Source organism: Nerophis ophidion, linkage group LG28 (assembly GCF_033978795.1).
Source record: "Nerophis ophidion isolate RoL-2023_Sa linkage group LG28, RoL_Noph_v1.0, whole genome shotgun sequence".
NCBI lineage: Eukaryota > Metazoa > Chordata > Actinopteri > Syngnathiformes > Syngnathidae > Nerophis > Nerophis ophidion.
In genome coordinates, this window is record NC_084638.1 from 1,216,421 (window position 1) to 1,243,649 (window position 27,229).

The 27,229-nt window shown below is 37.6% G+C and overlaps 1 protein-coding gene across 1 annotated transcript in view; it reads right to left on the bottom strand.

Annotated features, from left to right (window-relative positions):
• The window catches only part of col6a1 (collagen, type VI, alpha 1), an 86,295-nt gene extending 59,275 nt beyond the window's left edge, over positions 1-27,020 (bottom strand). The window contains exons 1-16 of the mRNA XM_061890718.1: positions 26,746-27,020; positions 21,571-21,700; positions 21,294-21,494; positions 19,644-19,803; positions 16,559-16,672; positions 16,461-16,481; positions 14,517-14,537; positions 14,388-14,432; positions 14,237-14,290; positions 14,086-14,130; positions 6,045-6,071; positions 5,929-5,955; positions 5,792-5,836; positions 3,578-3,631; positions 1,326-1,388; positions 1,192-1,254 (exon numbers count right to left, since the gene is read on the bottom strand). Of these exons, the coding sequence (XP_061746702.1) occupies positions 1,192-1,254; positions 1,326-1,388; positions 3,578-3,631; positions 5,792-5,836; positions 5,929-5,955; positions 6,045-6,071; positions 14,086-14,130; positions 14,237-14,290; positions 14,388-14,432; positions 14,517-14,537; positions 16,461-16,481; positions 16,559-16,672; positions 19,644-19,803; positions 21,294-21,494; positions 21,571-21,700; positions 26,746-26,830 (1,155 nt within the window). The 5' untranslated portion in view covers positions 26,831-27,020. The remainder of the gene's footprint in view (positions 1-1,191; positions 1,255-1,325; positions 1,389-3,577; positions 3,632-5,791; positions 5,837-5,928; positions 5,956-6,044; positions 6,072-14,085; positions 14,131-14,236; positions 14,291-14,387; positions 14,433-14,516; positions 14,538-16,460; positions 16,482-16,558; positions 16,673-19,643; positions 19,804-21,293; positions 21,495-21,570; positions 21,701-26,745) is intronic.
• Positions 27,021-27,229: the final 209 nt, after the last annotated feature.

Here is a 27,229-nt window from a genome sequence, read left to right on the forward strand (position 1 = left end):
TGTGTAACGGTCCCACGTTATGTAATTTTAGCAACAAAAAAAAAATTCAGAAAAATATGCATTTTCTGCCATTTTTGGGTTTTGCTGGGACTCCTCATGAGGTTTTGAGGCATCTCCTACAACTACAGGACCAGTATTGTGCTGTTGAAGCGAGACAGTTTTTTTTTTAAATGTTGTGTAACGGTCCCTCCTTACATAATTTTAGCAAAAACAATATCTGAAAAATATGCATTTTTTTTGCCATTTTCGGGTTTTGCTGGGACTGCTCATGAGGTTTTGAGACATATACAACAACAGCAACAGTATTGTGCTGTTGACGCAAAACAGTTTTTTTTTAAATGTTGTGTAACGGTCCCCCCTTACGTAATTTCAGCAAAAAAAAAATTCTGAAAAATATGCATTTTCTGCCATTTTCGGGTTTTGCTGGGACTCCTCATGAGGTTTTGAGACATCTCCGACAACTACAGAACCAGTATTGTGTTGTTGAAGCAAGACAGTTTTTTTTTAAATGTTGTGTAACGTTCCCCAGTTACGTAATTTCAGCAAATTTCTTTTTTTTTTACATATGCCTTTTCTGCCATTTTCGGGTTTTGCTGGGACTCCTTGTGAGGTTTTGTGACATTTCCTACAACTACAGGACCAGTATTGTGCTGTTGAAGCAAGACCGTTTTTTTTTAAATGTTGTGTAACGGTCCCCCCTTACATAATTTTAGCAAAAACAATATATGAATATATGCATTTTCTGCCATTTTCGGGTTTTGCTGGGACTCCTTATGAGGTTTTGAGGCATCTCTTACAACAACAGCACCACTATTGTGCTGTTGAAGCAAGACCGTTTTTTACATTTTTGTGTATACGACATTTTAGCGGACTCTTTTTTTCTAAAAATATTAATTTTCTGCCATTGTCGGGTTTTGTCGGGACTCCTGATGAGGTTTTCAGACATTTCCTACAACTAAAGGACAAGACAAAAAGGACATTTTAGCATTGCAATTCCTATTTTGGACATTTTCATCAAAATCAGTCCATAATTTACGGATTATGCAGCTTGTTGCAGGTTTTTATGAAGCAACATTTTTCATTACTCCGGCACAATTTCTATAGTACTGATTTGGCACCGGTATCAGATGATATCCAGCTCTAATTCTGACCACATTCCGGTTTTTTTTCTCTCTCTGGTTGTTTTTCTACCTGAGGTCCTAAAGGTCCGTAGTTTCCAGGTCTTCCTGGCTCTCCATCTGTTCCAGAATCTCCCTGGAACAAACACCAGATGACTTAAAAGAAAATGACATTTGTTTGAAATATGTAATACAATGATGTCGTACTTTTTGTCCTTTGGGTCCATAAGGACCAGCGTCTCCCTTTGGTCCGGATTCCCCCTGAAGACCCTGGAAGGCGGGAACACAAACAAATTACAGTGGATGGCGGAGGCCGCTGAACATGCGTGCACATGTGTGTTTGTGTGCAGTACGACTATATGCTTTCATTTAAACAGTCTGACAACAAAGAATGTAAACACAGCAGTGATGGAAGAGCCAAGGGCCCCTCCAGGTTGGAGGCCCCCATGTTAGAAAGTGACATGGCTAAACATACAAGTGGAGCTAATGGCCGCATTGCTGTAAACAAGGCGCCTGGGCCGGAGATAAGAGTGTTTGAAATACCTTCCCGGGTCAAGGTAACATAAGTGATTAGGACAAAGAAGAAATTAATACCTGGAATGTTCACATCTCGATGTTTGGAGCCCTTATGCCACATGAGAATGGTGTGCAATGGCATTTACAGTAGATACATATTCATTATTTTTTTTTGTAATTACGTGAAAAAAATAGGCTAAAAACAGATTTTATATATTTGAAGACAAAAAATTCATACATTCACTCAATGGTTAATAGTGTTATTTTGTTTGTTTATTTTTATTTTTTAATTAACTAAATATATATAATTATAAACAAAGCTTTGTAAAAAAAAATGGATATTTTTTATTTCATTTCAAATTTTTGAAATGAAATTTCATTTTTTTTGCATTTTTACAATAATTTTTTTTTCAACAATAATGTGAATTAGTGAATTATATTTATATAGCGCTTTTCTCAAGTGACTCAAAGCGCTTTACATAGTGACACCCAATATCTAAGTTACATTTAAAGCAGTGTGGGTGGCACTGGGAGCAGGTGGGTAAAGTGTCTTGCCCAAGGACACAACGGCAGTAACTAGGATGGCGAAAGCGGGGATCGAACCTGCAACCCTCAAGTTGCTGGCACGGCCACTCTACCAACCGAGCTATGCCGCCCCAATATAATAATAAAAATAACGTCAAAAATGATCATTGTTTGAGAATAATTCATTAATTCACTCATTAGTTAATAGTATTATTTTGTTAATTTTTATTTAACTAAATATATATATATTAAAAAACAAGTCTTAGCAAAAACCAAAAAAATATATTATAATACATTTTTGATTTGAAAATGTTTTCTGTCACGTTTTTTTTTGTTCTTTTTTCTTGCATTTTCACATATTTTTTTAAATAATGTTGCAGGCCCTTCCTGTAAGAATATGATGATAATAATAATAATAAAAATAACAACAACAATATTACTATTGTGTAACTACTGTACATAACCTAAAGTGTCAAAAATTCTCCCTGTATGAAGATAATTAATTTGTTCACTCAGTTAATAGTATTATTCTTTTTGCTTATTCTTATTTTTAATTAACTAAATATACATATTTCAAACAAAACTCTGTAAAAAATTTTTAAAATAAAATATATATATATGTATACACATATGCATATATACACATATACATATACATATATACATATGTATATGTATATACACACATATACATATATGTGTATATATATACATACATATATATACACATACATATATATACATACATATATACATACATATATACACATATATACATACATATATATATACATACATATTTATATGTGTATATATATATGTGTGTATATATATACACACATATATATATATATATATACATACATATATACATCGACATATATATACATATACATACATATATATATATATATACATACATATAAGCAAAAATAATAGTATTAGTATTTTTGCTTATTCTTCTTTTTAATTAACTAAATATATATATTTAAAACAAAACTCTGTAAAAAAAAAAAATATATATACATATGCATATATACATATATATACACATATACATACATATATACATTCATATATATACATACATATACACATACATATATATATATGTATGTATATATATGTGTATATATATATACATACACACACATATATATATATATATATATATATATACATATATATATACATATACATATATTTATATATATGCAATTCCTGAATGTGCTGGAACTTTTGTTACGCCGCGGGTTTCGGAAAAAAAAACGGCAACCTGCCGACTTGTCGGAACATTTTAGAGTCAGCAGTGTTTTTTTTTTATTAACTTGTTAAGTGGGGCTGTATAGGACTCAACAAAAACTGGTACAAGTCCACAGGTTAGGTTGACCCGAGTGCTGTCAGTCTGATTCACTCACATCTGATCCAGGGGAGCCTTTACAGCCAGAAAGACCTGGGAAACCAGCTTCACCCTAATTGGGAAGGAAAAGAGAGAAAATAGGTGTGAAAGTCAATTACTTGATGATATCAGATTATTGTTACAAATGAGAGAAACCAGTACAGTGATTCTTAAACATTTTTCACAAGTACTACCTCAGAAAAAACGAGTTCCCCCATATATGACCAACATTAAAATACAGTAGCATAGTAGGCCTAAGTCAGACATGGGCAAAATCCGGCGCGCCAGACGTTCTACATAATTTTTTTTAGACCTTTAACCTTAAAAACGTTGCCACCATTATGACGTGCAGTGATGTTTTTTAAATGACCGCAATTCTTGAACTATAGAAAGTATTTTATCTTTTGAGTGTTATAGGAGTTATTGCGGAAATGTACGTCACAGCAGCTTGGACCAGGGACAAAGCAGAGTGGGCTGGGTTTGTTTTCAAACACTTTTATGTTAAAATACCGAACAGACGTTTATTGGGATAAGGTAAACATCTGTTCAGTATTTTAACATAAAAGTGTTTGATTGGGAGGCATTAAAAGCCACAAAATGCAACAGGATCCATCAGACCCACAAACGCTGGCTGAGTAACAACAATATTAATGTGGCACGGACAATTTCTCTGCCAGTAACGTTAGCTGTGATGCTAGCGGTAATAAGAGAGAGAGTGTAACAAATGAAGGAAGAATTAATTCCCAAGAAAAACAGCACGGGGTCCATCGTCTGGCGGTGGTTTGGCTTCAAGCGGGAAGATGTTGAACAAGTGTGGGGGCAAAAGCGTTGCTACAAAAAACAGCATTACTGCTAATTTGTAGCATCATTTGAAAAGTCACCCGCTAGAAAATAAGGAGTGCTTGAAACTCCGCATGTCAACATCTCCGTTCGGTTCCACACCAACAAAATGCCCAAGCAACCATTCCCGCATCAACACCGTATGAAAAAAATAGTCAACAACAGAAAGAGATAATGTCCGCAGGAACCTACCACATAGTGAAGGACATACACTATTTGATTTTCTATTATACACTTATTGAAATATCTTGTGTGACATCATGCACAAAAGTGCACTTTATTTGTTTTAAAGTATATCGATACGTCGCCCGACCCTAGAGCGAACGAGCTATTAAAACGTCGAAGCGGTCTCTCTAGTGGCTGCCCCTCATTCCGAGCTTTTGTTTTTTTTTCAAACTGAAACCTAAACTGAATAATTGAAACTGAAACTTAACTTAATGTGTGTGTGTTCAATGGCTTTCTCTACAGCAGGTGTCGGGAACCTTTTTGGCTGAGAGAGCCAAAAAGCCAAAGTATTTCCGTGAGAGCCATATAACATTTTTCTTAACACTGAACACAACTAAACGTGTGCATTTTTAAGTAAGTCCAAAATTTCTAGGGTATAAGAGGTCTCTTATTCTTTGCAATAACATTGTTATTCTGAAGCTAACTGTGGAGGGGGCGTGGCCTGCGAGCCTGCAGCAAAGCAGGATGTTGCCAGGACCGGCCTCGAAATCAGCGACAGGTGCGTAGATGGTCCACCTGGGCCTTGATACCTAATCACCTGTCGCTCTGTTATAAGCAGCAGCCAGTAGGAGAGACAGGGTTGGGGCTGGAGCCAGAGCGCGAGCGAGAACGAAAGACAAAAATATAATTGCTGGACAAAAACTGATAGACTTATTGAAAAATAAAACAATATTGTAACCCTGAAACAGGCTCTCATGTTGGTCCTTGGTGGTCTGAAGAACCCCCACAGGGGCAAGCCCCACACTAACCAATAATAAATAAATAACTTCTTACCATTACGCAACTTTTTGAACAGGTGCGGTAGAAAACGGATGGATGGGATAAAAATGCATGAGAATGTTCTATGTTTTGAACGTTATTTTTAACACTGTGATTACAAATGGAATTATTCATTACTTGTCATGTTAAGCAATGTCAGCTCAGATTTATCCGAGAACCAGATGCAGTCATCAAAAGAGCCACATCTGGCTCTAGAACCATAGCTTCCCTACCCCTGGTCTACAGGCTGGTACCTCATGACCCCATTAATAAGTGCTAATAATAACATATTTGTTAATGCATCATTTTTGTCTTCTTCAAGCGGAATGAAAGCCAAATTCTAAGGCGTTCTTATCTTACCCCCCCTTGGAACCCACCCTAAAAAAACAAAAAATAGTTTGGTACCCACCTTGCGTCCATCAACTCCATCATTTCCCCGTAGACCTTTGTCGCCCTGAAAAGAACCGACCACAGGAGAGAAGGTGAAGTGAGAGCCCCCAAAAGATGCTTCATGATTGTTTCACTTAAGAGGGTCTTGGAGCTCACCTTGTAGCCTTTGTGGCCTCTTTCGCCCTGAGAAGAACATTTGATTAATCCACTGTGATGCACCACACTGATTTTAGCACGTTTTAAATATGTAGTCGGGGGCTTATTATTATTACCTTCTCGCCTCTACCACCTCGGTCTCCCTGCAAACAAGAGAAGCACACATTTCAATAAACAATATTTGATGTCATCTTTACAGTAAGATTTTTTATAATAAATGAGAAATTTACTTTGTGCTCAAGGGAGTAGGTTTGATTTTGAGATTGGTGGGGACACAAAAGTGCTCCAAGGCAGCACTCGGAAAGTTTACTTTTTTTTTTTTTACATTAGCAATCATAATTTCAGGTCATGCAGATGTTATAAAAGGTAAAGTAACTCAAATGAAAGCAAAGGAGACAACTTGGAAGAGTTCTCATCTTTACTCTTTAGTGTAGGGCTGTAGTGCAACTGTGCATCATAACATAGTCTACTGTCCATCAACATAGTCTACTGTCCATCAACATAGTCTACTGTCCATCAACATAGTCTACTGTCCATCAACATAGTCTACTGTCAATCAACATAGTCTACTGTCCATCAACATAGTCTACTGTCCATCAACATAGTCTACTGTCCATCAACATAGTCTACTGTCAATCAACATAGTCTACTGTCCATCAACATAGTCTACTGTCCATCAACATAGTCTACTGTCCATCAACATAGTCTACTGTCCATCAACATAGCCTATTGTCCATCAACATAGCCTACTGTCCATCAACATAGTCTACTGTCCATCAACATAGTCTACTGTCCATCAACATAGTCTACTGTCCATCAACATAGTCTACTGTCCATCAACATAGTCTACTGTCCATCAACATAGTCTACTGTCCATCAACATAGTCTACTGTCCATCAACATAGTCTACTGTCCATCAACATAGTCTACTGTCCATCAACATAGCCTACTGTCAATCAACATAGCCTACTGTCCATCAACATAGTCTACTGTCCATCAACAACTGTGCATCATACTGTCCATCAACATAGTCTACTGTCCATCAACATAGTCTACTGTCAATCAACATAGTCTACTGTCAATCAACATAGTCTACTGTCCATCAACATAGTCTACTGTCCATCAACATAGTCTACTGTCCATCAACATAGTCTACTGTCCATCAACATAGTCTACTGTCAATCAACATAGTCTACTGTCAATCAACATAGTCTACTGTCCATCAACATAGTCTACTGTCCATCAACATAGTCTACTGTCCATCAACATAGTCTACTGTCCATCAACATAGTCTACTGTCCATCAACATAGTCTACTGTCCATCAACATAGCCTACTGTCAATCAACATAGCCTACTGTCCATCAACATAGTCTACTGTCCATCAACAACTGTGCATCATACTGTCCATCAACATAGTCTACTGTCCATCAACATAGTCTACTGTCAATCAACATAGTCTACTGTCAATCAACATAGTCTACTGTCCATCAACATAGTCTACTGTCCATCAACATAGTCTACTGTCCATCAACATAGTCTACTGTCCATCAACATAGCCTAATGTCCATCAACATCGTCTACTGTCCATCAACATAGTCTACTGTCCATCAACATAGTCTACTGTCCATCAACATAGTCTACTGTCCATCAACATAGACTACTGTCCATCAACATAGTCTACTGTCCATCAACATAGTCTACTGTCCATCAACATAGTCTACTGTCCATCAACATAGTCTACTGTCCATCAACATAGTCTACTGTCCATCAACATAGCCTACTGTCCATCAACATCGTCTACTGTCCATCAACATAGTCTACTGTCCATCAACATAGTCTACTGTCCATCAACATAGTCTACTGTCCATCAACATAGACTACTGTCCATCAACATAGTCTACTGTCCATCAACATAGTCTACTGTCCATCAACATAGTCTACTGTCCATCAACATAGTCTACTGTCCATCAACATAGTCTACTGTCCATCAACATAGTCTACTGTCCATCAACATAGACTACTGTCCATCAACATAGTCTACTGTCCATCAACATAGTCTACTGTCCATCAACATAGTCTACTGTCCATCAACATAGTCTACTGTCCATCAACATAGTCTACTGTCCATCAACATAGTCTACTGTCCATCAACATAGTCTACTGTCCATCAACATCGTCTACTGTCCATCAACATAGTCTACTGTCCATCAACATAGTCTACTGTCCATCAACATAGTCTACTGTCCATCAACATAGACTACTGTCCATCAACATAGTCTACTGTCAATCAACATAGCCTACTGTCCATCAACATAGTCTACTGTCCATCAACATAGTCTACTGTCCATCAACATAGTCTACTGTCCATCAACATAGTCTACTGTCCATCAACATAGCCTACTGTCAATCAACATAGCCTACTGTCCATCAACATAGTCTACTGTCCATCAACATAGCCTACTGTCCATCAACATAGTCTACTGTCCATCAACATAGTCTACTGTCCATCAACATAGTCTACTGTCCATCAACATAGTCTACTGTCCATCAACATAGTCTACTGTCCATCAACATAGCCTACTGTCCATCAACATCGTCTACTGTCCATCAACATAGTCTACTGTCCATCAACATAGTCTACTGTCCATCAACATAGTCTACTGTCCATCAACATAGTCTACTGTCCATCAACATAGACTACTGTCCATCAACATAGTCTACTGTCCATCAACATAGTCTACTGTCCATCAACATAGTCTACTGTCCATCAACATAGTCTACTGTCCATCAACATAGACTACTGTCCATCAACATAGTCTACTGTCCATCAACATAGTCTACTGTCCATCAACATAGTCTACTGTCCATCAACATAGTCTACTGTCCATCAACATAGTCTACTGTCCATCAACATAGTCTACTGTCCATCAACATAGTCTACTGTCCATCAACATAGTCTACTGTCCATCAACATAGTCTACTGTCCATCAACATAGTCTACTGTCCATCAACATCGTCTACTGTCCATCAACATAGTCTACTGTCCATCAACATAGTCTACTGTCCATCAACATAGACTACTGTCCATCAACATAGTCTACTGTCCATCAACATAGTCTACTGTCCATCAACATAGTCTACTGTCCATCAACATAGTCTACTGTCCATCAACATAGTCTACTGTCCATCAACATAGTCTACTGTCCATCAACATAGTCTACTGTCCATCAACATAGTCTACTGTCCATCAACATAGCCTACTGTCAATCAACATAGCCTACTGTCCATCAACATAGTCTACTGTCCATCAACATAGCCTACTGTCCATCAACATAGTCTACTGTCCATCAACAACTGTGCATCATAACATAGCCTACTGTCCATCAACATAGCCTACTGTCCATCAACATAGCCTACTGTCCATCAACATAGTCTACTGTCCATCAACAACTGTGCATCATAACATAGTCTACTGTCCATCAACATAGTCTACTGTCCATCAACAACTGTCCATCAACATAGTCTACTGTCCATCAACATAGTCTACTGTCCATCAACATAGCCTACTGTCAATCAACATAGTCTACTGTCCATCAACATAGCCTACTGTCCATCAACATAGTCTACTGTCCATCAACATAGTCTACTGTCCATCAACAACTGTGCATCATAACATAGCCTACTGTCCATCAACATAGCCTACTGTCCATCAACATAGCCTACTGTCCATCAACATAGTCTACTGTCCATCAACAACTGTGCATCATAACATAGTCTACTGTCCATCAACATAGTCTACTGTCCATCAACAACTGTCCATCAACATAGTCTACTGTCCATCAACATAGTCTACTGTCCATCAACATAGCCTACTGTCCATCAACATAGTCTACTGTCAATCAACAAGTGTGCATCATAACATAGCCTACTGTCCATCAACATAGTCTACTGTCCATCAACATAGTCTACTGTCCATCAACATAGTCTACTGTCCATCAACATAGTCTACTGTCCATCAACATAGCCTACTGTCCATCAACATAGCCTACTGTCCATCAACATCGTCTACTGTCCATCAACATAGTCTACTGTCCATCAACATAGTCTACTGTCCATCAACATAGTCTACTGTCCATCAACATAGTCTACTGTCCATCAACATAGTCTACTGTCCATCAACATAGTCTACTGTCCATCAACATAGCCTACTGTCCATCAACATCGTCTACTGTCCATCAACATCGTCTACTGTCCGTCAACATAGTCTACTGTCCGTCAACATAGTCTACTGTCCGTCAACATAGTCTACTGTCCGTCAACATAGTCTACTGTCCATCAACATAGTCTACTGTCCATCAACATAGTTTACTGTCCATCAACATAGTCTACTGTCCATCAACATAGTTTACTGTCCATCAACATAGTCTACTGTCCATCAACATAGCCTACTGTCCATCAACATAGTCTACTGTCCATCAACATAGCCTACTGTCCATCAACATAGTCTACTGTCCATCAACATAGCCTACTGTCCATCAACATCGTCTACTGTCCATCAACATCGTCTACTGTCCGTCAACATAGTCTACTGTCCGTCAACATAGTCTACTGTCCGTCAACATAGTCTACTGTCCGTCAACATAGTCTACTGTCCATCAACATAGTCTACTGTCCATCAACATAGTTTACTGTCCATCAACATAGTCTACTGTCCATCAACATAGTCTACTGTCCATCAACAACTGTGCATCATAACATAGCCTACTGTCCATCAACATAGTCTACTGTCCATCAACATAGCCTACTGTCCATCAACATAGTCTACTGTCCATCAACATAGTCTACTGTCCATCAACATAGTCTACTGTCCATCAACATAGTCTACTGTCCATCAACATAGTCTACTGTCCATCAACATAGTCTACTGTCCATCAACATAGCCTACTGTCAATCAACATAGCCTACTGTCCATCAACATAGCCTACTGTCCATCAACATAGTCTACTGTCCATCAACATAGCCTACTGTCCATCAACATAGTCTACTGTCCATCAACAACTGTCCATCAACATAGTCTACTGTCAATCAACATAGTCTACTGTCAATCAACATAGTCTACTGTCCATCAACATAGTCTACTGTCCATCAACAACATCAGAAATACATTCATGCAATACAACATTGTAAATAAACATAAATTAACTGTAATAATCTTTTCCCCAACTTGTGTCTAAATCACTCACAATTTTTCCCTTCATCTACTTCTTTCTATTGCTGCTTTTGTACTGTAAATATGTTACACGAAACAAAAAAAAATTCAAAAAATAAAACGGAAAGGTGAATTGATTGATTGATTGATTGATACTTTTAATATTAGATAGCACAGTTCAGTACATATTCCGTACAATTGACCACTAAATGGTAACACCCCAATAAGTTTTTCAACTTGTTTAAGTCAGGGTCCACGTTAATCAATTCATGGTAAATCCGGCGATCTGATTGGCTGTTAACCGTGGTTTAAATAGTGAGCACGGCTACTATTCTAAAGCCTGATCACAGCGTAGGCTATCACTCCGCCTCAGGCACGTATGAATGGAAGTTGTTGTCATGTATCCATGACAACGGACTGTTGCAGTCCGTAGAAAGAGACAGCTTATGTTTTTACGATGTTAAAAAAACGGACTAAAGTAGTTGAATTCACATGTTTAAGGTTAACTTTCAACTCCGGGGAGGGTTAACAATGGTAGAGGGGACTGAGCATTGACTTTCACCTGGAAAAAAAGCGGAGGAAAAGACGAGATGCGGTGCTAATTTGGAGCTAACGTCTGGATAGGTGGGACTGTTTTTTCCACAGTGTGGAGTGACAGCGGGGACAGCCAATCACACGTAAGTTAGCATGAAAGCGGCAACCAATCAGGGAGCGATATTTAGGTTAGAGGCGGAACTTCTAGCAGAGACCGACATTTAACCCTTTCTGTGCCATAATCATTGACTAAACATGACGGGCAGCACTTGTATTGATAGTGACTACACAGTAATGATAGTGACTACACAGTATTGATAGTGACTACACAGTATTGATAGTGACTACACAGTATTGATAGTGACTACACAGTATTGATAGTGACTACACAGTATTGATAGTGACTACACAGTATTGATAGTGACTACACAGTAGCGGATGGATATTGGTAGGGACGTGTCCCTAGCGTCCCTACCCAATTCTACGCCCTTGTGTGTGCTTATAGGCCAGGGGTGTCCAAAGTGTGGCCCGAGGTAATTTTTCAACGGCCCCACGGCAAATTTTAAAAATACGATTGAAAAATGTTTAAAACGTAAAAATTAGGAGCAAACGGGTGAAATTTAACAAGAAAATGTTGCAATGTTTACTCTAATAACACAAATCTGCCATGCGGGTTGTTTCTTTCTTTAAAAAATAATAATGAATCAAAATCAATGTCATTATGAATGATTGACCTATTCAAGGCTCAAATTTTGTCACGTAAAATTTTCCACTTGGAAATATTTTTTGGGGAAAATGTTGCATATTTGGTGTTTGCCATAGAAAAAACTGAGCTGTTTTTTTTTAAAGAAGGGCCTAAAATGAACAAACAAAATATACAAACAACAATAAAACTTATAATTGATGGATAGATCTGAAGTTGATCTCGAGATTATTGTGTTAAAAGTAAACAGTAAAAAAAAAAATGTATAATTTATTTTCTAACACTTTAATGAGTAGGACACTTTTGGATCCCCAATAATTTGAGTGTGATTTGTTTTTAAGTGTCATTGCTCCAAAAATAATAATGAATTAAAATCAATGGTGTTATGAGTTATTGACCTTTTTAATGCTCCTATTATTATATAATGTCAAATATTCCGCTTAAAAAAATTATCGGGTGAAAATATTGCATATTTTGTAAATGTTTCCATAAAAAACATTTTTTTTATGACAAAAAGAGCATACAACTTAAATCTTTAAAATCATTATATTGACAGATAGACCTAATGTAGATCTAGAGCAGGGGTCGGCAACCTTTACCACTCAAAGAGCCCTTTTGAGCCCTTTCACAAAATAAAGAAAACAATGGGAGCCGCAAAACTCTTTTGAAATTTAAAATGAAATAACACAACGTACAAAGTTTTTTTTTTTTGCTTTGTGGTATGTATAAACCAGGGGTCTCAGACACGCGGCCCTCACCTTTATATGGAAATGTAATATTAGTGCGGCCCGCAAGTTTTAATTAAATGCCGCTATTGCCAACCATCCCAATTTATCCGGGAGACTCCCAAATTTCAGGGCAACTGTTCTCTCGAATGTCTGCTGATTTTAATCCAAACGACAATATTAAGGGTGTTCTGTGATGACATTGCGTTTAACACCCTCTACAAACATAACAAATAGTTTCTCAGCCCATTGACATATTGTATGTGGCTTCTGCAGACACACGCAGGTGACTGCAAGGCATACTTGCTCAACAGCCATACAGGTCACACTGAGGGTGGCCGAATAAACTACTTTAACACTCTTACTAATATACGCCACACTGTGAACTCAGACAAAACAAGAATGACAAACACATTTCGGGATAGCATCCGCACCGTAACACAACAGTATAAATACCCAGAATCCCATGCATCCCTAACTATTCCGGGCTACATTAATACACCCCCGTCCACCTCAACCGACGCACGGAGGGGGTGGGGGGGTGTTGGTGGTAGATTTCAGGGAAAATGGAGAGGGTCGGCAAGTATGCGGGTTGCCGACCCCTGATCTGGAGATTTAAAAACTTGAATAATAATAAAAAAATAATACTGAATAATGACACATTTTTAATATTTTTTGGACCAAAACCCTTTCGAGTCCCTGGGATCAAGCCTGAGTGGAGGCCGAAATGTATATTTTTTACACATATATTGTATTGTTTAAAAAAAAAAAAAAAATTGCAAAATGGCCCCCGCTAGCTTTGGGATCAAGCCTGAGTGGAGGCCGAAATGTATATTTTTGACACGTATATTGTATTGTTTTAAAAAATATATATATATCAAAATGGCCCCCGCTAGCTTTGATTTTTCAGTCTGCGGCCCTCAGTGGATAAAGTTTGGACACCCCTGTTTTAGGCCAATAACAGAACCGATGAATGACAACTTACCTTCATTCCGCTGTAGCCAACAGGACCCGGGTCTCCGACGCTGCCCTGTAACACGGCGACAAAGAAGCGTCATTACCATATTCCACCCCGAAAGGGACAAGCGGTAGAAAATGGACAGATTTCGAAGTCAAGAGATTAAAGTTCCACCTACCGTGTTACCAATATCTCCTTTCTCTCCGGGCATTCCAGGCCTGCCAGTTTCTCCCTGTGAAGATTACACAGATAAATGTTTAAATATGAAAAAAAAAAAGTGTTATAGTATTGTGTTTTTTGTTTATCAACACCATCTCGTAGTATCATACCTTGCCACCGAGGTCTCCGGTTGGTCCTTTCGGGCCTCCTGGAGCCTGCAGCCAACCAAGAACAACAAACAAGTGATGATAGTTCTCACAAAAAAAACAACATGTTTTAATATAAAACGGATTACTTACATTGCAGTCAAAGGAACAGCACTGAAGAGAAGAAGAACAAATAAAAACAGAGGTTAGCACCTTTTAATCATAGAGCTACCTTGTACAGTTACGCTTAGATCACTGGTTCTTATCCTTGTTGGAGGTACCGAACCCCACAAGATTTATATGCCCTTCTTTAGTGAAAAATAAAATGTTTTTCTTTTCAAATTCAAGACAAAGTTATGTTTTTTTGTACTGGTGCACAAAATTAACCTTGTTCAAAGAACAACAAACAAAGTTAATGAACTCACAACAAACCACACGCCTGCAAATCAGATGGAAAATTGTTTCCATATCCATAATATGCCAATAGGGAAAAGTTTTTATTTACACGATGAGTTGGGTGCGTCTTGACAAGATCTTCCTGTGGATTACAATAGATCAAAGAAACCGACACCTTCATGTCGCTTCCCACCCTACACGGTGGAGTTTTTCAAGCCTTCTGCTTGGTAAGATCAAAGAGGGCTATTGTCTGCTCGCCTGGGAACTGACGGAGATAGATATCTATATATCCATATTCAAGAGTCATTTCTTTTTAAATCCTAGTCATATTTGAAAACAGCCAAGTGGTGGACATGCGTAGACCTTGAAGCTTGGAATGTGACTAGTAACCATAACACCCTTCTTATCTCGAATGTCCCAGGCTAAGAAGAACAAATAAGGGTATTCAATCCGGTAGGTGGGGGCGGGGGAGATATTGAAGAAGACAGCGGTTCTGTAATGTTTTCCGATCAACTTGGGCGATGCGATTTGAATGTGTTGTTCATAGAGTGGTCTCTCCAAAGCTTTGGAATAAAGTGTCAAAATAGCTACTCTGTCTGGGATTAATTTAAAACCAGCTTATGTGTCATCGAAAAGAACTTGGGGGTGACCAGTAGTTTAAATTCCCAAAAGAGGAAGATCTGGTCAAAACGCAACAGAACTCATGGAAACACAAAGTTGTGTGATAACTTAGAGACAATTGTTCTGACACAGGTATTGTTGCTAAACTTTATTATTATTTGTTGAGTTTTTTTTAACTGTATTGTTCTGTATCAAATGGTTCAAGGTGGTCCGAAAAATGCAGCCTAAGCAGGGAAGCCCAGACTTCCCTCTCCCCAGCCACTTCATCTAGCTCTTCCCGAGGGATCCCGAGGCGTTCCCAGGCCAGCCGGGAGACATAGTCTTCTCAACGTGTCCTGGGTCTTCCCCGTGGCCTCCTATCGGTCGGACGTGCCCTAAACACCTCCCTAGGGAGGCGTTTGGGTGGCATCTTGACTAGATACCCGAACCACCTCATGTGGCTCCTCTCCATGTGGAGGAGCAGCGGCTTTACTTTGAGTTCCTCCCGGATGGCAGAGCTTCTCACCCTATCTCTAAGGGAGAGCCCCGCCACACGGCGGAGGAAGCTCATTTGGGCCGCTTGTACCCGTGATCTTATCCTTTCGGTCATGACCCAAAGCTCATGACCATAGGTGAGGATGGGAACGTAGATCGACCGGTAAATTGAGAGCTTTGCCTTCCCGAGTTTTCTCTTTATTGAGCTAAATTCAATCCTGTCTCTGTTTAATTCCTTTCTTCTTGTCTGTTTAATAGATTTCATCGCTGTTTAAACCTGACTTTGGAGCACAACAAAAAACACTTTAACCTACAAAACAAGAATGAATGAAACAAATTATGCTGTTTTTTGTATTTACTTTATCTAATCAACAATGAGCATGGGTTTGAAGCATGATACTGATAAAGCATGTCACACGCCCCCTATTACAGAAGGGCTGGATTGGATTTAGCTCCGGAAAAAAACATTATTCAAATTGTTGTGGCTTGTGCAGCCCTTTGAGACACCTGTGATTCAGGGCTATAGAAATAAACTTTGCTTTATCGATTGAAATAAGTTATTAACAGAACTGTGGATGGATATGAGGAGCGACGGACAAGACTTACCACGTCCTTGGTCTCGTTTGTCTGGAAAAAGAGCAAGAGAAAGAGCCAATTAGAGTTAAAAATTGAGGGAATGACGAAAACAAAAGAGTGACACGTACGATCATGTCGATGATGGTTCGAATGGTTCCCATCTTGGTGGATCTGGAGTCATCTGCAGCAGTGAAGTTCTGCCTGTAGTTCTGGTCCGTAGCGATGATGGAAAGTCTGGTGTCCTAGTAGAAAACACACATTTTACTGTGCAATCTACTAATAAAAGTCTCAATCAATCAAACAATACATTTTTGAACCTGAATATATTGAGGATGAACTACTACATTTTACTTTCTCTTGGATGTAAAGAAAATGCATACATCAAAGCTCATGTATGTGAAATGATAAACTATACATATTATGTATAGTTTATTAAAGGCTAATATCTATCCTAAAAAAGACAATTCTTTAACACTGGCAGTTTTGGTAAGGCTTTTTTTTTTTTTTTGTTCCAGTATGAATAAAAAAACAAGGCCCATAAAGAAAAGTATTGTGTGATGACTTTGATCATGGAGGAACTAAACTCACAACTTATCGGAACAGTTCTTTTAGATCAGGAGTTGTTTTCATACAGGGCCATACCGCAGTCATGGCTGCCATTAGAGGGCCGCATGTAACGGTAAATAATCAATGAATTTGCCTATGAATTAAAATATTTTTTTTTACGTAAAGACTAAATGAATCTGTGGATTTCACCACTTTTTTACAGAAAAAAATAGCAGTTTAATGTAAAATATATGGTGATTTTTTAAAAGTATTATTATTTTTACAACATATTGATGTAACATCAGCCTTTTCATGTAAAGCCATAAAGGAATGGAACGACCTCACCACAAACTTGAAAAGTTTAACAGATTACTCTTCATTTACAATTGAAGTTAAAAAATGGCTTTGGAGCAATCAAAGCTGCTCACCCGGTCAATAAGGTGGCCGCTATGTTTGATAAATCAACTTCATGTGTATTATATTTATCCTTGACAGCATTTTTGTTGTAAATTGTGAGGTGTGTGTGTTAAAATCATGGTTGTTTTTTTTTACAAATGATGACAGATGTGAACAAGAGCATGTATTGTCTTTGTGTGATGATGTACATGAGGTGTGGTTGTATTGTATATTAAGTATGTGTCCATGAAAAGGCATTTTATGACTTTTCTTAATTTGATTACGTGATATGGTATGATTTTATTGTAATAATTTTATTGCATGATTTTTGTATCCCTTTAATTTAGTTAGCCAGGGACTGCAGATGGAAATGAGCTATTTAGCTATAATCTGGTACAGAACATATCTGTCTTTGAGCTTGTCCCCTCAAATAAAGACTCAACTAACAAAAACTAAATAGAAACACAGTACCGCTGTTTAATTTTATTTTGGCAACTCAGCTGTGAGTTTTTCACCATAATAAAATGTGGTACCATAAAATCATCAAATGTGCATGTCACAGTAAAAAAACAACAATTTCAATTTACTTAATAAAGAACTTAAGTTTACTGTAAATAAAACAAACATAATAATAATAGATTTTATTTATAAAAAAAAAGCACTTTACATTAAGTAAACAACCTCAAAGTGCTGCAGTGTATTAAAAAAATAAAATGATAATAAAAAATAAATAAAAATAAAAACTAGAACAGCCAAATAGCTAGAACTAGTATGCATGTATCAAAAAAAAAAGAAAAAAAAAGGTTTTTTTTACTTTTTTAAAAGCATCCACAGTCTGTGGCGCCCTCAAGTTGGGCGCCACCCACATTTCAACTTATTAAAAAATGCCCTAAATATTACAGTAAAATATATTGGTAATTTTTTTTAAGTGTACAATTTGATGGATAACTTGCTTCGAAATCACAAGTTAAGCAGATATTTAAGTAATTAGTTGGATTTTTGACCAAAAAGTTAGATATAATATTTGTTGCAGTATTGGACACACTATTTTTTGCCCTGTCAAACTAGAAAAAAGTAAGAAAATTAGAAAGTCAAGAAATAAAACATAAGGTACTTATTGACCTATTATTTCAAGGCTTTTGCGGGCCATATAAAATGACGAGGAGGGCCAGATTGACCCCTGTGTTCCAGATAAACTGACACACGTTTCAATAGACACAAATCTTGTACAAAACAGTTGACCTGCCGCTTCTCTCTCCCCATCTTTTATGCCACCCTCCCCCCTGCGCTGCAAAGAGATATTACTGGATGGCCATGGATAATCCCTGCAGAGATACTAGTCTGGAAGAAGTGCTAGCTGTTGTGGACCACTCCTCTATTATCTTATTTCAGACATTTTCGGCCCTCTGCTTGTTGTAAGTACACCTCTGCACAACATGGTATCCTTATTAACATTAAAAAAAAATGAAAAATAAAGAAATATAGATCAAATAAGTCTATTAACACTGTTTTTAGACTAACAAACTACCTAGAATTCATAAAAAAACTCAAATATTACATTGACACTATTCTTGATTTGAATGGTATTGATTAATTATAACTAACCTACTTACCAATTCCATGAATTTGTCAAATGATATGAAACCATGTGTTAATTACAACGATTAACATTTATTTAACACGTAAACCTTAGGTTTAGGTCAGGCTGATTAGAAAAATGAGTAGGGACTCAAAAATAATTGACGAAAAGTAAACGTGCTAAAATAAATAACCTTAAATAAACTGTAAATAAAATGTTAGAGCAAATGAAAATACGGCTACAATACTTAAGTCATCATTTTTGCGCTTAAAAAAACTTCTCTGACTTTAGCTCCAGACTTCTGCTTGAGAGGCTCATTACTGCCACATGTGGTGGAAACGTGTACTACACCTGTGTACCACTGCAGCCCATACAGAACAAAGTTAAAAACTGATATTTTTTGGCGTCTCTCCAGGGGGCGCTAACAATGGTTGATAAACACTGCTCTGTACAAAAGGAGCACTACGGTGTTTATAAAAATTTGGGCCTCCCAAGTTTTGAACTGGACTGGAATTTGGCCCCAGGGCCGCCATTTGAATAGATTTGATTTAGAGTGTCCAATTACCCTAATTTGGACACAAAAGAACAGGGAACACATAAGTATATCCTGGTATAAGTAAAAGGTTATTTGATCGTCGTTTTAATTATGCAAATGACGAGGGGGGGGGTCACGGATATAGAAGAGCTTGTACCTCTTGATCGGGCGAGATGGCGACGGCGAACACCTTCACGCCGTGCAGCCTGGCCTCGTTGGCGGCCTCCTGCACGCCTCCACACGGCTCCTTGTAGCCAGTAATGGGATGGCCATCCGTCACCACCACAATGTACTTATTCTCATGGTAGTGTGAGCCCCTGCGTGCACAAACATGCATTCAAAACAAAACAAAACACGGAAAACGACTAATATATAATATAGGGATTCTTAGACATTTTTTTTTTACCTCAGGGCCCAACTTTCCACTACTTACTTGATAACACGGAATTAGTGATCCTACTTTTGAGTTTAATCATATTCAAAAATGATAACCAACCTTGTTTGAACCTTGTCAGATGATATGAAAGCTCGAGTTAATCAAAAATAATTTTAGCAAGGCTTAGGTCAGGCGGATTACAAAAATAATACTAGTCAAATATACTGCAAAAGAAGGGACTGTTGAAAAATAAATATTCATACAATTACGCAGTGCTAAACACATATATATAAAATAATATATGTAAAATAACATATATAATGTGTGTGTGTTTTGTAAATGAACTGTCAAAAAAATGTAAGTGCAAATGAAAATACATCTATTTTAGTCTTAATTTTTGCACTCGAAAATTTATTTTTGACTTTCGCTCTGGACTTCTTCTATTTGTTTGAGATTAAAATTACTGCCACAAGTGGTGGAAAAGGGTATTACAACAATGGGTTAGGAAACACTGGTGTAAATGATTATTGTTACGCTGTTGAAAAATAAATATTCATGCAATTACGCAGTAATAGATTAAATAAATTAAAACTAAATTAATAATAATACATATATATGCATATATATATGTGTGTGTATATACATTTACATACATATACACAAACACATACATATATATGTATGTATATATATATGTGTATGTGTATATACATATATATATATGAGTATATATATTTAAGTAAACATAAATATATATATACACATATATATATATAAATACACACACATACATATATATAATATATATGCACACAAATATATATTTACAGTACATATAAACATATATGTATAAATACATACACATATATATGTATATACACATACACATATATATAAACACACACATATATACATAGACATATACATACACACATGTATCTATATATACACACATACACATATATATATACTGTATATATATACACACACACAGATATACATACACATTTATATATACATATGTATACACACACATATATACATATACACACAAATATATACACATATATACATATACATACATACACACATAATATATATATATATATATACACATACACATATATATATACACATTCATTTATATATACATGTATATATATATATATATATTTCGTAAATAAACTGTCAATAAAATATAAGTGCAAATGAAAATACATCTACTTTAGTCTTAATTTTTGCGCTCATTACATTTCTTAATGATTTTCGCCCTAGACTTCTTCTGTTTGTTTGAGATGATCATTACTGCCCCAAGTGGTGGAAAAGTGTATTACACCCGAGTGCCGCTGAGCAACTGATATTTTTGGCGGCCCTCTCAACAATGGGCCCTATGGTTAAGAAAGACTGGTGTGAAATGATGATTATTATTACGCGACGAGCAGCTCAGCAAGACCCCTCTTGATGGCGCAGTCGGTGTAGGTTCCTTTGCCGATGTATTTGATGGTGTCGATGTCGTTCTTCAGGGCCTGGCGATCAGTGCTCATCTCACTCAGCTCTCGCACCAAGATGACGTCGTCACTGTAGTGCAGCGCTCCCGAGTTCCACGTCAGGTAGCGGTCACATTGGTGGCGCCTGGATGGAAAAAAAGATGATAGTACTTTAATTAAAAAAAAAAAAAAAAGGTGTCCGGGAGAAGTGCGGTTCTTACATGTCTTTCAGCTCGTCGACGAAGCGCTTGGTGAATTCCTTGATCTGGTCGATGTAAAAGTTGGGAGGTTTTTGTCTGAGGGCAACACTCTCGGATGTGTCCAGCACGAAGAAAAGGTCAACGGGACACTCTGTTCACATGACAAACAGAAACCAAGACGTTTCAGTAAACAGATTACACACAAAGTGGGAAAAATGTGGTGTTTACTAACAGACGGGAAAGAAAACTTCAATCTACAGCAGGGGTCACCAACGCACCAGGTCGCCCGTAAGGACCAGATGAGTCGCCCGCTGGACTGTTCTAAAAATAGCTCAACTAGCAGCACTTACCAGTGAGCTGCCTCTATTTTTTAGATTTTGTTTATTTACCAGCAAGCTGGTCTCGCTTTGCTCGACAATTTTAATTCTAAGAGAGACAAAACTCAAATAGAATTTGAAAATCCAAGAAAATATTTTAAAGACTTAGTCTTCACTTGTTTAAATAAATTCATTCATTTTTTTTACTTTGCTTCTTATAACTTTCAGAAAGACAATTTTAGAGAAAAAATACAACCTTAAAAATGATTTTAGGATTTTTAAACACATATACCTTTTTACCTTTTCAATTCCTTCCTCTTCTTTCCTGACAATTTAAATCAATGTTCAAGTAAATTAATTGTTGTCATTGTAAAGAATAATAAATACATTTTAATTTAATTCTTCATTTTAGCTTCTGTTTTTTCAATGAAGAATATTTGTGAAATATTTCTTCACACTTATTATGATTAAAATTAAAAAATATATATTCTGGCAAATCTAGAAAATCTGTAGAATCAATTTTAAATCTTATTTCAAAGTCTTTTGAATTTCTTTTAAAATTTTTGTTCTGGAAAATCTAGAATAAATAATGATTTGTCTTTGTTAGAAATATAGCTTGGTCCAATTTGTTATATATTCTAACAAAGTGCAGATTGGATTTTAACCTATTTAAAATATGTCACCAAATTTTCTAAAATTAATCCTAATCAGGAATAATTACTAATGATGTTCCATAAATATTTTTTTTTATTTTTTCAAAAAGATTCAAATTAGCTAGTTTTTCTCTTAATTTTTTTCGGTTAAATTTTGAATTTTAAAGAGTCGAAATTGAAGATAAACTATGTTTCAAAATTAAATTTTCACTTTTTTCCTGTTTTCTTCTCTTTTAAACCGTTCAATTAAGTGGTTTTTTCATCATTTATTCTCTACAAAAAACCTTCCGTAAAAGAAAAAAAAATGTACGACGGAATGACAGACAGAAATACCCATTTTTTAAATATATATATAGATTTATTTATTAAAGGTAAATTGAGGAAATTGGCTGCCTCCCACTTCCAAAGACATGCACCTGGGGATAGGTTGATTGGCAACACTAAATTGGCCCTAGTGTGTGAATGTTGTCTGTCTATCTGTGTTGGCCCTGCGATGAGGTGGCGACTTGTCCAAGGTGTACCCCGCCTTCCGCCAGATTGTAGCTGAGATAGGCGCCAGCGCCCCCCGCAACCCCGAACGGGAATAAGCGGCAGAAAATGGATGGATGGAAGGGCTATTTCTGGCAATTTATTTAAGTGTGTATCAAACTGGTAGCCCTTGGAAGGCATTAATCAGTACCCAAGAAGTAGCTCTTGGTTTCAAAAAGGTTGGTGACCCCTGATCTAGAGAGCATTCAAAGCAGTTTCCACATTTTGTTATGTTGCAGATTTATTACAAAACGGAATACATTCACTTTAGTCCTCAAAATTCTACTCAAAATACCCCATGATGACAAAGTCAACACGTTTTTTGTTGTTGTTTTTTTGCCTAATTTGCAATAAAACATGCAAAATAAAAACAACACTGTTATTACGGGGTATTGTGAGTAGAATTTTGAGGACTAAAGTGATTGTATTCCATTTTGAAATTAGGCCGTTGCACAAGAAAAATGTGGAAAAAGTGAGTATTCTACAGATGGACTGCTCAACGCCCGTTGCCCCCCCCACTCACAAGTAGATCAAACCAAACCGATGAGAGACAATCATAAATGAGCATGGCGAGTCCACATCTGGCATGTGCAGTAAGTATGAGCACAAAGGCTGGAAACACCACTGACTATGTGGCTGTCTTTCATTAGCACACACAGCCATCTTCTATCTGCTTGACTAATCATTCTACTTTAGAGATGCAGAATACATCTAGATCGAGCTCTCCATGTACCACCATAATGACCAACATTACAATACAGTAGCATAGTAGGCCTAAATAATCATTAGAAACAATGGAGAGATTTTAGTAAAAATCAAGTCTTTGCCGAAAATCCCTGAGTCAGTAAAACTCGAGTCTTGGTCAACCCTTGATTCAGTGAAACCAGAGTTGTCGTTGAATACCAGAGTCGGTGAAACTCGAGACTTCGTCAAATGTTGAGTGAATGAAACTCGAGTCTTTGTCAAATCTCGAGTCTGTAAACGTAAGTCTTTGTTGAGAATCCCTGGGTCAGTAAAACCTGAGTCTTGGTCAACCCTTGATTCAGTGAAACTCGAGTCTTGGTCAACTCTTGATTGAGTGACGCTCAAGTCTTTGTTGAGTGCCAGAGAGTCAGAGAAACTTGTGTCTTTGTCAAAACTTGAGTCTTTGTCAACCCTTGAGTCAGTGAAACCGGAGTCTTTGTAAAGTACCAGAGAGTCAGTGAAACTTGACTCTTTGTCAAATGTTGTGTCAGTGAAACTTAAAGTCTTTGACGAAAATCCATAGGTTAGAAAAACTCGAGTCTTGGTCAAATTTCGAGTCTGTGAAACTTAAGTCTTTGTCGATATTCCCTGGGTCAGTAAAACTTGAGTCTTGGTCAACCCTTGAGTCAGTGAAACTCGAGTCTTCGTAAAATCTCGAGTCAGGGAAACTTAAGTCTTTGTCAAAAATCCCTGGGTCAGTAAAACCTGAGTCTTGGTCAACCCTTGATTCAGTGACACTCGACTCTTTGTCGAGTACCAGAGTTAGAGAAACTCATGTCTTCGTCAAACCTTGAGTCTTTGTCAACCCTTGAGTCAGTGAAACCAGAGTCTTTGTATAGTACCAGAGAGTCAGTGAAACTTGAGTCTTTGTCAAATGTCGAGTCAGTGAAACTTTAAGTCTTTGTCGAAAATCCCTAGGTTAGAAAAACTCGAGTCTTGGTCAGATCTCGAGTCTGTGAAACTTAAGACTTTGTCGAGAATCCCTGAGTCAGTAAAACCTGAGTCTTGGTCAACCCTTGATTCAGTGAAACTCGAGTCTTGGTCAACCCTTGATTCAGTGACGCTCAAGTCTTTGTCGAGTATCAGAGAGTCAGAGAAACTCGTGTCTTTGTCAAACCTTGAGTCTTGGAAATTTGAGTCTTTGTCAAATGTCGAGTCAGTGAAACTTAGTCTTTGTTGAAAATCCCTAGGTTAGAAAAATTTGAGTCTTAGTCAAATCTCGAGTCTGTGAAACTTAAGTCTTTGTCGATATTCCCTGGGTCAGTAAAACCTGAGTCTTGGTCAACCCTTGATTCAGTGAAATTTGAGTCTTGGTCAACCCTTGATTCAGTGACGCTCAAGTCTTTGTCGAGTACCAGAGAGTCAGAGAAACTCGTGTCTTGGTCAAACCTTGAGTCTTTGTAATCCCTTGAGTCAGTGAAACCAGAGTCTTTGTATAGTACGAGAGAGTCAGTGAAACTTGAGTCTTTGTCAAATGTCGTGTCAGTGAAACTTAAAGTCTTTGACGAAAATCCCTAGGTTAGAAAAACTTGAGTCTTGGTCAGATCTCGAGTCTGTGAAACTTAAGGCTTTGTCGATATTCCCTGGGTCAGTAAAACCTGAGGCTTGGTCAACCCTTGATTCAGTGAAACTCGAGTCTTGGTCAACCCTTGATTCAGTGACATTCGAGTCTTTGTCGAGTACCAGAGAGTCGGAGAAACTCGTGTCTTCGTCCAACCTTGAGTCAGTGAAACCAGAGTCTTTGTATAGTACCAGAGAGTCAGTGAAACTTGAGTCTTTGTCAAATGTCGAGTCAGTGAAACTTTAAGTCTTTGTCGAAAATCCCTAGGTTAGAAAAACTCAAGTCTTGGTCAGATCTCGAGTCTGTGAAACTTAAGACTTTGTCGAGAATCCCTGAGTCAGTAAAACCTGAGTCTTGGTCAACCCTTGATTCAGTGAAACTCGAGTCTTGGTCAACCCTTGATTCAGTGACGCTCAAGTCTTTGTCGAGTACCAGAGAGTCAGAGAAACTCGTGTCTTGGTCAAACCTTGAGTCTTGGAAACTTGAGTCTTTGTCAAAGGTCGAGTCAGTGAAACTTAGTCTTTGTTGAAAATCCCTAGGTTAGAAAAATTTGAGTCTTAGTCAAATCTCGAGTCTGTGAAACTCGAGTCTGTCAAATCTTGAGTCAGTAAAACTTGAGTCGTTGTCAAATTTTGAGTCAGTGAAACTTGAGTGTTTGTCAAATCTCGAGTCCGTGAAACTTGAGTCTTTGTCAAATCTCAAGTCAGTGAAACTCGAGTGTCAAATCTTGAGTCTGTAAAACTTGAGTTTCTGTCATATCTCGAAACGAGTATTTGTCAAATCTTGAGTCTGTGAAACTTGAGTCTTTGTCAAATCTCAAGTCTGTGAAACTTGAGTCTTTATCAAAAGGAGTTGACGAAAACCAGTACCGGTACACAAAAATCGACTCATTCAGTAGTCACTCATTTCAACAATAAAAGTTGAGAAACACTTTCGCTAATAAAAAAAAAATACATTAAAAAAAGTGAAATGTAATTATATATATAAAAAAATAAATGTAAAAGGCAAAACTCGAAATATTGAAATATGAAATCCAAAAGCACAACCAAAAGTTGGTCAGCTCAAGGGGGCCACCTGGTGGCCTGGAGTCCCAAGCATGAGCCTGCCTTGCCTCTGATAATACAAACAGATCTCCAACCTGGACTATGTATTCATAAAAATACTATATATATATATTTTTTTTTAATTTTATTCCTTTTCTTTTTTTTCTTTTGTCATCCTCTGGCTAATTTGCGAGGGTTCCGCAGTGTGCACCTGGACCTCCGCTTTCAGGAAATGTCTCATCAGCATGTATGACGTTACATTTAAAGATGGAGACTCATTTCAGTGCAACATAACTTCATAGATAATGAAATATTAAAACATCATCATAAAAGAAAAAAGTTCAACTCACCCGCCGACCTGGATCTTTGGTTCTGCGTTTGCGCCGCGGCCAGAAGGACGCACAGCAGCACAAGAAGACCTCTTAGAGTCTCCATGGCTGAACTGCAAAAGAAAAACTAGTCAAATAAAAAGAATATCCAGAAGAATCGCACGCCGAAGCTCTCTGAACTCCGAAGCCGGCTCTTGTGCGTCTAAATCGGGCAAACTTTTTGAGTTCCACCGCCCCGCCGCAGTAAATCCAGGCGAGAGCCAGGAGCGCGCACTGCGGAGGAGGAGGAGGAGGACGAGGTGGAGGAGGAGTTCACGACACTTTTTTTTTTCCACGTGCGAGAACGCGCTCGGGTCTAACAGTTTACACGTAATCTGAGATATGCGCGCGTCCTTAAAAGGTCTGGAGTTGGAATTATGGGCACTGGAAGAGGATCAGGCATGTGAATACTGACTTAGCACAATGGCTTTTTGTTGCTGTTTGTACATGAATGTACCTTTGAAGA